General features: G+C 34.1%; 1 protein-coding gene across 2 annotated transcripts in view; it reads left to right on the top strand.

The window, feature by feature from the left end:
* The window catches only part of COL19A1 (collagen type XIX alpha 1 chain), a 206870-nt gene that overhangs the window by 152383 nt on the left and 40697 nt on the right, over positions 1 to 13790 (top strand). For both annotated transcript variants that reach the window (XM_082756375.1, XM_082756374.1), the window contains 10 exons: positions 1102 to 1155; positions 2668 to 2757; positions 3119 to 3163; positions 3262 to 3339; positions 4651 to 4686; positions 4793 to 4846; positions 4930 to 4983; positions 9116 to 9157; positions 10071 to 10124; positions 11037 to 11090. In XM_082756375.1, coding sequence (XP_082612501.1) covers positions 1102 to 1155; positions 2668 to 2757; positions 3119 to 3163; positions 3262 to 3339; positions 4651 to 4686; positions 4793 to 4846; positions 4930 to 4983; positions 9116 to 9157; positions 10071 to 10124; positions 11037 to 11090 — 561 coding nt within the window. The remainder of the gene's footprint in view (positions 1 to 1101; positions 1156 to 2667; positions 2758 to 3118; positions 3164 to 3261; positions 3340 to 4650; positions 4687 to 4792; positions 4847 to 4929; positions 4984 to 9115; positions 9158 to 10070; positions 10125 to 11036; positions 11091 to 13790) is intronic.

The following is a 13790-nucleotide window of genomic DNA, read 5'->3' as shown; positions in this document are numbered from 1 at the left end:
ATCAGTAAATTTAAACTTCCATATATTCTTGTGATGATTTGATATAAGAAGACTATTTTTCAGGTATCTTTTTTTTCTTATGCTTTTAATTTGGAAGACTGCTTGAAACAAGTAGCTGTCTGTATAATGACAGAATGCAATGAAGAGCAAACACAGCTATTGAAAACCCTCACTGCTGGTATGCAAATGTCATCATATATAGATGCTCATAAAGCTATGTTTTACGCTTCTAAGAAAAATAAAAGGAATATGATTTTTTTGTCTTTTTTCATAAAGGTTACTTTCCATTTGTGTTTAAACTTTATGCTTAGATAAAGAATGATAGAATCATTAAGTTTGGAAAAGACCTCCAAGATCATCTGGTCCAACCATCCCCCTACAACCACCGTCACCCACTAAACCATGTCCCTAAGCACCATGTCCAACCCCCAAGGACAGTGATTCCACCACCTCCATGGGCAACTAGTTCCAATGCCTTACTGCTCTTTCTGAGAAGAAATGTCTCCCAGTTTCCAACCTGAAAATGATATGACCATTTTGTTTCAGCAGGTTTTGTTATTTATTATGTAAATAACTGCAGTTCTTGATAAACTGCTTGATACAGTAGTATCAAGCTGAATAAGATGGAAAAGTTATGAGAAGAAAATTCTGTATTTGTTCCAGCATAGTAAAAGAGTCAATAATCAATTGAACTTTCCAAATATTTGAATATTTTTTATTTATTTTCTTTTTATTTCATTTCTCTGTATTAATAGCAATTCTTTGATAAAAAGGGCAAGGGAAGATAATGAAGTTAAAATCAAAATGTGAAAAATCAGAAGATTTAGAAATAAAAGATGGAATATGAAAATAATCCATTATATTCTTGATTATCTAATATTGATTTAAAGTAAAATGATTCATAAATTTGAGTAAAGAAGCATTATCAACTCTTTAACATTATGGGTTAACTAATGCATAGTAAATAATCCAGTTGAAGTACATTTTCATCTGTAATTTTTAGATAAATTTTAAGGGAGTGGATATAAAAACATTCATATATATATATATATATACACACATGATTATATTTAATATTATATTTTATTTTACTAATTCCAGGGCTTACCAGGAGAACACGGGTTACCAGGAAATCCAGGAGTTAAAGGAGAAAAGGTATATTCTAACCATTTCTAATTAAGTTTGACATATTAGAGCATATTAGACTGTCTTCTGAAGAAATGTTCAGTCCACCTGTAGTGCATCTCTCCAGCAGCTTTATGAATTAATTTAGAAATGTACAAGGGGGAACTTCCATCTTCTCCTTGGAGATATTGCAGGCCATTTTGGCAACCCAATTGCTCTTTAGATTCATAACTTAAGAATTATTTCAACAGAGGTTGGGTTGGGCTCTTGAAATAAAAATGTGTCATGCAGAAATACCAGCTCAGGTCCTGACAACATAATAGCATTTTCAGAATAGTGCCCTAACTAGACTAATGTGTAAAATCCTGCTTCACAGCCAGACTTATTAACCTTGGCAGAGCACTAAGGCAGCTATACTGTCTCATATCTGAGCCAAGTCTGGGATCTCTTTATGGCATTGTATTGTGCTGGGTAGACAGCGTTTTGGTTGGAATTCAGCTACATCAGCAAGAGTTGCATATGTATACATTTTATGTAGTAAAGGGGAGAAAAGACACTATACAGGCATGCTGTGAGCTGTTTAAAGTGTTATGATATTTATACATCTTGAAACACAAAGGAAATTAATAAAATCCATTAATAGTTTGAAGAAAAGCAAGATGACGAAAAAGCAGAAGAAAATAACGGTGGAATAATGACAAAAAAGTACTATCTTGTAAAACAGGCAATAGTGGAATCAGCAAGAATCACAGAGAATTATGCAGAAGCATGCAAAAGTCAAGAGGACAGTGTAATAAAAGGCACAGAATTACTTATGTAAGCAGGAGAAATTGTAGAGATGTGGAGCAAGAGATGCTGCATGCATTGAAATGAGAAATTTTAAGTGTGAACAGGAATACAGTGAAGACCAAGGTTTTAGCACGAGCAGGAGGTAACTGGAGAGAGAGGAGGGGGGCAGAGAGAGAGTCTGAAGCTCCTACAATGGAGTAATTGTCAGGGCTTAGTGACAACTTGCATTTTGTGGGGCTGCAGACAAGGAAATATAGATCAGATGCACTGCAGCATGGAAAACTGAGAGAATGCTAGTTACTATTAGGGGTTCTATGGTCTGTGCCTCGTTTTCTGTAACTTTTTGAAAAAAATATTTTTTTGTTAGAAAATTGAAGCCTTTAAATATATTTTCCATACATACATATCTAGCACTTTCAGGAGTTTGTTGGTACCTGTGAATAATACATTAGGAGAACAATGCACAGGATTTTCCTATCTCTTAAAAGCTGAGGTACTTACAGATGCAGGGAGCTGAATCTCTGTGGAATTAAATGTGAGAAATTTGATAAAACCATGGTCATGATTTTGATAGGCTCACTTGCTTACAATTAGCAGTTATGAAAGGCAGAGCTCTATAAAGTTTTGGGTGTGTTTTTTTGTTGTTGTTGTTGTTGTTTGTTTCATTTTGTTTTTCTTCTCTATTCTTTCTCTCAGTATTGGTACATTCTACGATGATCTTGATAATTTCAGTTTGATTCATTTATCTTGTAGGGGGACTCTGGTGGGATTATGGGACCGCCTGGACATCCAGGTCCAAAAGGTGAGGTGGGGCCTCCTGGACTAAGTCTGCCTGGAACACCAGTAAGTCTGCAATCTGAAAAGACTTTTATGGCTTTTTTTCTTGTAGGGATAATTGTTAAAGTATCTGCATTGCACAATAAAAGTAGTAAGGTCAAGTAATTTTTCAGATAAAATTTCAAACTTGAAATACATATTACAGAGTTATTGTAAGTACATTTAAATATAGTCTAGAAATCCATATTTTTAGTGCAAGGCCCACACATGGTTCTAGTGACAGTGATATTGACAGCAAAGGTGTATGTAAATCTGTCATGGTTTACTTATAAAGGCTGACTAGTTTTGGCAATAAAATTCAGCTAGTCTTTTTGATTTCAAAACAATTTGTTTTTCTTGGTTGTTCTTTTTTTTATTATTATTTTAGGGTCCTATTGGTAGTCCTGGAAACCCAGGTCCACGGGGACCAAAGGTACAAAAATTATATTATTTCTGTTTCTGAAAATATAGGATAAAAGTCTAGTTTATGTTTTCAGACCTGTTGTAACTGAAATCCTTGTGCCCTTCTAGGGAGAAAGAGGACTACCTGGTGTACAAGGAGCCCCTGGGGAGATGGGGCCTCCTGGAATAGGCATTCAGGGATCACCAGTAAGTATCCCAGTACCCAGAATTTGGGCTTCTTGCTGTACATTATTGAGAAACTGCAACAAGTAAATGAATAATAGTAAAAAGCTGTGCCATAAACTCCATTCTGACTCAGTTTCCAGCTCAGCAACTTTACCCTTTATCCAGTCCCAAAAACATCTAGTAGTGTTCACTTAAAAGCAGAAGCTTGGAGAAATGAATCAATGGCTACTTTGCTGACAAGCCAGAAATAGTATTGACACATCTTCCAACTAATTGCATCTGCTTCTAAGCAACAACTTTTTGCAGTTGTCAGCAAAATCCAGCCTGAGCACTGGTACAAGAGAAGAGAGATCTTCTATGCTGTAGATGATGGCATTTTACTGGTACTGGAAAAGGCAAAGAAGTGATGTAGAAAGCTTTGCATCAGTTCCGAGATTTTGCATTTATGGTGACTGCTAATTACATGCTTAGGTCTACTGCTAATAAATGAGAAGCTTACAGTGTCCGGGTACTGTGTCAGGAAATAGTGAAGTTCTGGTTTTTGACAACTTTCCTCATGCATCTCTATGAAGTTTAAATTCAAACATGAAACAAGTTGTTGTAGTTAACCCAGTTAACCTGTAGTTAACATTCATGCTAAATAAATCTTATATAGTAGTAACTGATTCAGTTATTTAGTTTGTTTCCCAGTTTTCTGTATTTCTACTGTCTTTACATAATAGCACCTGTAGTGTCTGCAGATTATTCAGTAAAAAAAATAAATAAATAAATAAAATGGTGGTAGGGATGGTAGATGTTAGCACTCATGCTCTGCTGTGGTGAATGGGGTAATTTCTTTTCAGTCCAGGCCAATATACTTGAGCAATACATTTCACTTTATTGACAGAACTCAGATACAGAAAGAAAATGTTTGAGAAAGGGGATTGGAGATTCACATTCAAATTTTAATTTAAGGTAATAAGCCTTACAAATGATTTATTCAAGTACATCTTTTCAAATCTTAATTAAAAACTTGTCTAATTTATATTTAAATATTCTAATTTGTTTTTATTCAACATACTGACTCTGGTTTCTTGTGAATCTCCTACCTAAATAACATATTTCACCACAGATCATTCTTATTTGCCATTACTTAACCATAAAAATGCACCTCAGCAAAATCTTGAATTCTCTGATTTGGGCAAAATTAGATCTGGATTTAACAACAAGCCTTAAACAAGTCTTTATTGAAATGTGAACTGAAGTGGTATCCCATATTCAGTATTTTTTGATCAAGTTTATCTCCTTTATCCCAAAAAGTGTGTCTACTGATTATTTGAGATTTTCTTACAGGGTCCTATAGGGCCAACTGGATCAGCAGGTGTTCAGGTAGGATACAATCTTTCTATTTATATATATAAGTTAATTTAGTTTTAATAGGTTTGCAGTAAAAGATAAATATTCTTAAATCCTAAATGACTTTTCCTGCTCTTAGGGCCCCAGGGGACCTCCAGGATTACCAGGAGCTCCAGGTACCCCAGGTATTAATGTAAGTAATTGTATATATAAAGAAAAAAAGTAACATGTCCCTTGTCAGTGTTTAATGCTACCAGATTTTTAATTTGTTTCTAGGGCACCCCAGGAAGAGATGGAAAGCCAGGACTACCGGGCCCTCCAGGCGATCCTGTATGTATACGTAGAAAGCTTGTACAGTTGCTTTGGTGAGAAAATTTTAAAGGAGCTAAGATCAAGCCTAGAAGTCCAAAAGATTAAATTAATTTGATTATTCAATCAACTTTTCTTTAACTTGATTTTAGTATTGCAGTATAAATTAAACTTATATTGACATTCACAGGATAACACCCTGTTCTCAAGTGTTACCTGAATGTTTGTGTACTAGCATTTCTGCCAGGCTATAACTTGGCAGGTTATTGTACCACTGAGTGTTCCTCAGTATCATAAGAAGTTCTGTATAATACAAATTTTCAGGTGCAGACCTTGTTAAAAGAATGGAGAAGAAAAAAAAAAAAAAAAAGTGTATTCTGAAGCTCATTTTGCTATGCCACAGAAGGAAGATATTAATTTTTGATGAAACTCTGAGAATAGTTAGTCTCTTGTGATACATTCCTTTTAACAATAATGAAAAGTTAAGTGGCTGGTTTAGGGGGCGAAAAGCCATTAAATGAGTCCTGATCCTTCAATACACTTTAGAAGTTAGCATCTCCTCTTGAGTATTATAGCAGTGATTTCTATTTAACAATGTTATGGCTTTACTGATTTTGTGAAGTCCAACACTACAAGATCCATGAAGCCTACACATGCCTCAGGCCAAATAGTACCCTGAGATATCACTGAGTATTCTACATGGGAGTTGGGAGAGTCCCATGTGCATGTTTACAAAGTGGGCATAATGGCAAAACTTCAGTCATTATTCCTGCTCCTGTCTTGAACCCCTACAGCTACTTCAGAGATTTTCAAAAGCAAACTTTTGTTTAGAAACAAATGCTTACAGAGGCTTTTATGATGCCAAATGAAGCTTTATTGATTCCCTGAGCCATTGTTTGAATGTATTCCATAAGCAAAATAAAAATCTGTAGGTGTTTGGAAAAAACAAATTAAAAATAGAGCTTAAAAATAATAAAAACTAAGATCGTTAAACTCACTTGTGATCTTCTTGGTCTAATATGACTTGGTATTTAATCAAAGAGTGTTCTTTTTTTAAATAGATACAGTGTTTATTTGAGATAAATCAAAACAAAGGAAAATAAAACCTCACATTTGAGCTGTATTATGTCCTTTGGCAAAATCTGTTTCTTGCCAAGACATGAACTTGGCCTTTTCACTGAGCGGGGGCAGAGGCCTCAGTCTGTTTGTTGCTTAAGCTAACAATTCTACAAATACCTGACCATTATACATATTCCTCAGATGCAGAGACTTGCTTCATGTCTTTTGAGTGATTTAAATTTCCAGGTGTCCAGCAACACAAATGTACATGTAAGGCAGGGATTTCCAAACTGGTCTGCAGACTACTGACAGTCTGTGAAGAGCTTAGAAATGCTCCATAGCTGCTGCAGGAATGTATTAGGCAATAAAATTAACAGTGCTTGCAGTTAAACATGTAGTGGTACAGGTGCACAGCAGTCCATAAGTATACCTGGGGACTGACAGCAAGGAGCAAATCAAGGAATAAACTAACCCCAAAGTCACACAAAGATTTCATATCAGAAAGAATAGTCAGCTTTCTCGGAAAAAGAGACGGGGAACTAGCTGGCATGTATTTGTCGTTGATCATCAGGGATTAGGATGGTGATTCCATTAGGTTGCTCCCATGTTATCATCAGTCAATGCAGCAAACCTTTTCCGGTTGCATGATAGAGTTCTGTCTATGTGACTGGACCATTTGCCTCATTTAAGTCATGACTACAGCAGCAAATGTTACAGTGCATTAGGAGACATTTGACAGTATCAATAGCTCCACAAAGGACTAAGATCATTGAATAAAAGCAGATCTCTCACTAGCATTGAGCATGAAGATAGAACTTAAGTCATAGAGTCAGAAAGATTGATATATAAATGATTTTTGGTTAGCAATGGACATAAAACCAAGAAAAATGCACTTTAAATGCAATTATTCAAAAGGTGAGTCAAGTCTACTATTTAATCATTTAATAAAAATGAGGCTTTTGAGGAATGAAGAGATCAGAAAGCATACATCATAAAAGGTGAATAGGAGGGGGACTAGAGTATAATAGGTCAATTGAAAAAAAGCTTTATTGCTATAAAGATATGAATTATTTTCCTAATTAATTCTAAATACTAATGATAAGAATGATATGAATACAAGAATGCAAGCATTATTTTGATAAGAACCTGGCATGGAATAAATCATTTTCCCATTTCTGGAAGGTTAACTTTCTTGGGAAAGACAGGGAAACAGTGCTGCTATGTATCTTGGCTGGCTTCAAACTTTGAGACTATCCTCATGATGTTTTTATAAGCAAGCAAAAAATGCTCTTGAAGTAACTGCCATATAGCTAAGGCTTATCAAAAAAATATGGTATCAGTGTCTATCAGATCTTGTCAAACTCAGAAAGAGAGGTCTCTCCCATGCCCAGTTCATTTCAGTGTTTTAATTTTATTTGGACAAGTAGATACAAACTCCATAACTGGTCTGGGAAAGATTGCTAGCTCTTTGAAGATAGAATCAAAATCTAAAATTCAGAGACAGTTTGAAGTCAGTAAGATGAAACTTGAGACAGTTGATAATAAAGTCCTTAATAAGAAAAATAAAATCCATAAATAGAGCAGATTCTGGAAGGCCCAGTGCACTGCAAACTAAATGTAAATAAAAAATCTGATGCCACCTCTAAACAGACAGATCTGAATGCTAAAACTCACTATCAGGGGAGTTACTGCCTTTTGCTCTCTTGAAATATTCTTCTCTTTGGAGAGAACATATTTAAAGGAAGATGTAGCAAGCAGGAGGCTGGAAAATAAAAGCCATCTTAACAGTTTTAAAAGCCCGGTATATGTCATACACTTATGCAGAATTCAGTGTAAGTAGTTGTGACTTCGCAGTGTGTGTGCAGTTAGACTGGATTAGTTTCTCGTGCAGAGCAGATGAACTGCATGGCACAAACGCAGTAGACTTACTCTCATACGTGGTGTGCCCCGGCAGCTGGATGGTAGGACCCTGTCTTAAAATTGTACAGCTCTATGTCTTAAAATTGTACAGCAGCTAAAATACGGGAATTAGAAAACTTCTCAGCATGCTTTTAAAAGTGACACTGTAAATGGTCTATTCATGATTACACTTAGAAGTGAGTCTATTTACAGTGCTTCTCTTGAAATGGGTTTGACACCCATTGCTATCAACCAACAACCAACCAGCAGTTCTAATATGCTACAAAAGTGCTTACATTGTATTTTTCTTGTAGAAGGTGGAAATTATTGAAACACACTGAAAAAAACAGTACCAAGGTTCTCATGTGTCTAATTTTATTGTATGCCCAGGGCTATTTTTACTTCAGCAAGTGCAGAAGGAAATAAGCATTGGGAATTGAAGTCTATTTGTGAGTGAAACTGATGATAATCAGCTCGATCAGATTTTATGGGGAGTCTTTAAATGTAAGTTTAATGACAACACTTGGAAATCTGAGGATGCAGATATATTGCAGCATAGTGTTAGCCTATTAATTGAACTTTAAATGGGTTGGCTTTAGTATTGGTAGCAATTTGGCTGTGGCAAAACAGAGTTTTGCATTAATTCTTAATGTTTAAATGCAGGACAAAATACTACATGTGTTGCACATGTTTCTGAAGCTGGATTATTTCCAGTATCTGAGATAATTTATTGAAGTTAGCTTTGGCATTTCCACAATTCAGACTGCAGTTCACAGTAGAGTCAAAGCCCAGGAGAAAACAGAAGGAAAACATCAAAAATAATCAGGTGAGAATAGGCTGTGAGAATTTCCAATAAGGATGATGTGTTGCTGGTATGCTACAAGAACAACACTGTATGTATTACTATTTGAAATCGGAATTTACTATGTTCTGGAGTTACACTGTTGTCATGTCAATTTTGTTCAAGCTGTAACAAAGAATTACATTGCTAGATTGGGTCAAGAGTGATATTTAACATTTAAAAAACATGTTGAATCTCTGATTTTTATTTGGAGTTTTCATAGAAAAATATTTCAGCCAACGTGTATGTAATCAGCTATCTATGCAGCCATATAAACTTTTGAAAACATGAGTATCTATTAGAATCAGTAGTGTCGAATAAAATATTAACTGCAGTTGCCTTTTAAAATTTCAGATTGCACTGCCACTAGTGGGAGACATGGGTGCTATATTGAAGGTAAACATTTTCAGATGTTATAGAACGAACCACAGAATCATAGCATGGTTTGCGTGGGAAATCTGATCTTTAAGTGTCTTGATCTTTAAATGATCTTTCAAGTGAAACTTGATTTTTAAGTGTCAGCTTAAGTTGACACTTAAAGATCATCTAGTTCCAACCTCCTTGCTGTGGGCTGGGAAATCTTTCACTAGATCAGGTTGCTCAAAGCCTCATCCAACCCGATTTTGAACAGTTCCAGTGATGAGGCAGCCACAACTCTGGGCAGCCTGTTCCAGTGCCTCACTACCCTCGTTATCAAAAAGTTACTTATATCCAGTCTATATTTATCCTCTTTCAGTTATAAAAATAATAGTAGAACACCTCATTTTCAATTTCTGACAATGTTGTACTATCTCTTTTTGAAAGAAATAGTGTCACTATCTCATAAAATGGGTTGAGGTTGGAAAGATAACAATTACCAGTAACAATCAATTAATTATATGTTACCTCCTATAAACTTGATTTCCTTTTGTTGCAACTCTGTGGTCTCACCAAGGAGCTTTGGAAATAATTTAACTCAAATTCTACATTATTTTACCAAGACTATATCTGTCTTACTTTATTTTAAAATGTATTTTAATAATATATACCATGCCTTCTTTTTTTCCTTATTTCTTCCAAATTTTGTTAGAAAATTTAGTATTAATTTAACTATTAAAACTAAGCTTCTATTACTAACGTAATCTTTTTTGCAAAAATGACTAAATTAGTGTACCTGAATCAGTGAGCATGAGAATGAACGACAGACTTGTCCAGTAGGGATGGTGATAAAGGCAGGAAGGTAAACCAACATGTGTGGTTGCATAGATCAAATCTTCTGCCCTGTCATAAAAATGCTTATTTGTCGTTTCACTTTGTGTTTGTTCCTTAGGGTGATCCTGGCACAAGAGGTCCTCCAGGCATCCCTGGTAGAGAGGGGCCAAAGGTAAGTTTTTGAAGACAGTACTTTACGTTGCTTTGTTGCTTGTTAAAAATAAAAGACTTCTCTGTCTGAGCCCTATTCCTGTAGCATCCGAGAAGCTTAAAAGCTCCAACTATTTTCACAGTTCAGTCCTCTTCCTATGTTAGTGCACCATTCCTCTCTGGAAAGTAAGCTAAACAGCTTGGGAATTGAGTCCCAAGCCAGTATAGCTCTTTTGTATCTTGTGTCAGTTAAGCCTAGATCACATTTAATTATCCAGTTGTGCATTGCCATCTATAGGCTTATTTTAAGTAATTTATTCATGCAGGAATCCTGCAGTGAAGAAAGAAACTTCCCCTATATCCCTCTAGCATGTAACAACTGGATCTTCTGTGGCTTTGCAAATTGTTCCCTGTGGGACTAACTCAGTAGTTCCACTGGGACTTGAAGTTTCACTGAGGTCAATCAAAGTTATGCTTTACTGTAATCAGATCAAATGCCATATGGTCTCGTGTATAGATTTCTACAATAGTAGAACCTAATTACTTGAAATTACTTGAAAGTAATTACGTGAAAGGATACCTAGTATACTTTCTCCATGTGGACGAGCTCTTTGGTATTCATAAGATGAGACTATCTCCATCAGTCTTTTAGGCTACTTCACCTATTAGCTAAAAACAGTCTTTTCCGTTCATCTCAATGGGAGGCACATTTTAAAACTTATAGATAGTATTTTATTATTTTATTTTTTTTTAGAGTAGAGCTCTTTTTATTTATTTATTTATTTATTAATTTTTATTTATTTATTTATTTATTTTAGGCACTTTTGCTGTAAGGGCTTCATGCTATTAAATGTGGGTCATAAAATGCCCTCCATAGCATGAAATTCATTGTTAACTAATAGAAACTACTTGTTTGAATGTTATGTTTTCATAGGGAAGCAAAGGTGAACGTGGATTTCCTGGACTTGCTGGAGAGAAGGGCGATGAGGTAAAATTAATTCTTTTCTGTAACAATTACTTTCTGACCTGAACCTTAATAAAGATCTAGGCTAAGAATGATGTGTATAGAATAATATTACATTCTTTAAAACTGATTAGATAGTTGTGTGTCACAATAAATAGCCCTTGTCTGCAAACTTTCAACAAGATTAAACACTATTATGGAATTAAGTAAAATCTATTTCATATTTGTGTGAGTTTTTTTCTCATTTGTATATTTTAAAGTCTCAAATTTATTTAAATGCTATTTTTTAACAATAGAGCAATAAAAAGGTAAATGCTAAATATTTTCAGAAAATACTTCATATTTTATAAAGTATTTGCTTTCATTGTGTTAGTTCCTATTTAGCATTCACTTTAAAAATTATTCCATTAGGCAAATACTGTGATGGGAACAGTAATAACAGCAATTACTATTAAGTGGAAATCAGAAAATATTTGGAGACTGAATTTAAAATATGTACAGTATTTTGCGTCACATACTGGATTTTTAGAGTTATTTTTATGTCATTACGGGAAGAAAAAAGGCACATAACTTATGGTGCTGAATCCAAAATAGCTGCTATTGCTTTCATTTTAGATTGAACTATTTGCAGTTAACAGCTCAAGAGTAATCTCTGGGGAAAATAAATAAATAAATAAATAACCAAATCAAAAGCTTTTAAGCAGATGAATCTGAGTAAATAAATAATTTTCTCAGTGCCTGTAGCCAACTGAAGGAGGTAAAATAAGTTGTCTTCTAAGAAATATTTGACGACCACTCTGAAATCCCAAAATACTTAACTGATACCAGTTAAGCATTTGATACTTATATGTTACTAAATAGTATTTTAAAACACATGAGCTGTAATGAGAAAGTAATACATCTTTCATTTGCATGACCTATAGCATATCTCTACAATTCAACCCTAGCAGTCTGAGGCATTAACAAAAAAAAAAAGTTAAAATAATTCTGACACTATTTAACTATGGAGAATCAAAAGAGAGATTAGAGGCAATTAAGGTAAGATTATAAGTGTAACCATTTTTTTAAAAGAACTCCAGAATAAGTTAATTCTAATTTTTCTTTTTATTGATTCAGTAGGGTACTGTGCTCTGCTTTTTCACTGTTTGATAGCTGGTTAGGTTCCTTAACTCTGATATTTTCAGTGTTGTTCAATGTTCAATGTCTTTTGATTAGTATGGTATGAGGGTGCAAGTGAATTTATTTTCAGAAAAATATATAGAAGATATTACAAAGATTTAAAGTTTCAAAGTAACATTATTACAAAGTTACAAAGTACAAAATAGTGCATTTACTTTGATTTTTATGATTTGGTGAGTATCAAAATGAGAAGAGATTCAAATCCCAGCCTGAAGTTCTTCAAAAGAAATAGTGATACACTCATGAATGTCAGTATGCTTTTGGATAGCCCTTTAATTTTTCTGTGAAGCTTAGCTCTCTAACATAATATTAATAAACCAAAACTGTTTCATCAAATGAAACATCATGATAAAAGATTTGAATGGAATCCTGTCAGCAGTTCATATGGTGATAATCTAATATTGTGTAGTAAAAATGGTGCCATGCTTAGCACTTCAGTACAGGTTTGTTTGTTAGTCTTTTCTCTCTGGACTAGAAAGGAAGGGCAGTTCCTCAAGTTTCATTTTCTTCAACTGATTTCAGTATTTATAGCAGCTGAAATTTTATTGTGGCCCATGATAAAAGTTCAACAATTACTTTATTTAGAATCAATTTCCTTTTTAAAGCATTTATTTTTTTTCAGGGAAGGGTTTTTCTAATATTAGCAATAAGAATTACAGAAAATGTTCCTTTGGTTTCATAATAATTTTCTGGGTGACTGTGCTATAAGAGTAAAATAATTCAAAATGAGCAGAGAACACATTATCCGTTGGATTGCTGAAAAGCTACAGAAGTAGATCAATGTCCTCAAAGAAAAGGAAATCAATTTCTCTCTCCACCTCCAAATCTTTCTTGATTTATTTCTATCTGAAGCTTTTCCTTCAGACCCTCGCTCAGAGCCCTTTCAGGGCTCCTGACCTCTTTGGTTTTCTGCACTACCCACTCCACAATACCTTCTGTAACACTGTATTTAACAGGAGAAACATGCCTTTTCTGAGGTGATTCCTGTTTTCAGAGGATAGGCACCCAATTCAGATAAAATTAATCACTGTTGGGTGGGGCATTCATTGACTACAGAGGGAATCAAGAGCATTTAGCTTAAATATATACTGTTGTTATACATTATAATATGTTTAATATTATTTTTATATTTATTATTCATTACACATACATATAATGTATATTATTTATATGCTTTATATTATAATATATAGTTTATATTATATAGTTTATATTATATAGTATATATTCATTATATATATATTATTATTTGTTGGTATTTGTTTTATAATTATGTATATATAAAACTATATATATATATATATATTATATGTAGATTAGATATATGGTTGTTACATGCCTAAAATTTCATCTGACTAAGTCTGGTGGGGCAGAGGAAAGAGTTCAGTGATGTGCAGACTTATCTCAAAACCTACCTGTATTTGCTGTAATAAGTTACATGCCTGTATATTTAGTAAATGGATACCAGAATCTATCAGTTTTCAGTCAGTTGAATAAAATAAAAATAGGAAAGCAGGTCAATAAATACTATGAAAAATACCATGT

Source organism: Aythya marila, assembly GCF_965140915.1.
Source record: "Aythya marila genome assembly, chromosome: 3".
Taxonomy (NCBI): domain Eukaryota; kingdom Metazoa; phylum Chordata; class Aves; order Anseriformes; family Anatidae; genus Aythya; species Aythya marila.
The sequence above is the reverse complement of the archived record's forward strand: the minus strand, read 5'-3'. Positions and strand labels throughout refer to the sequence as shown.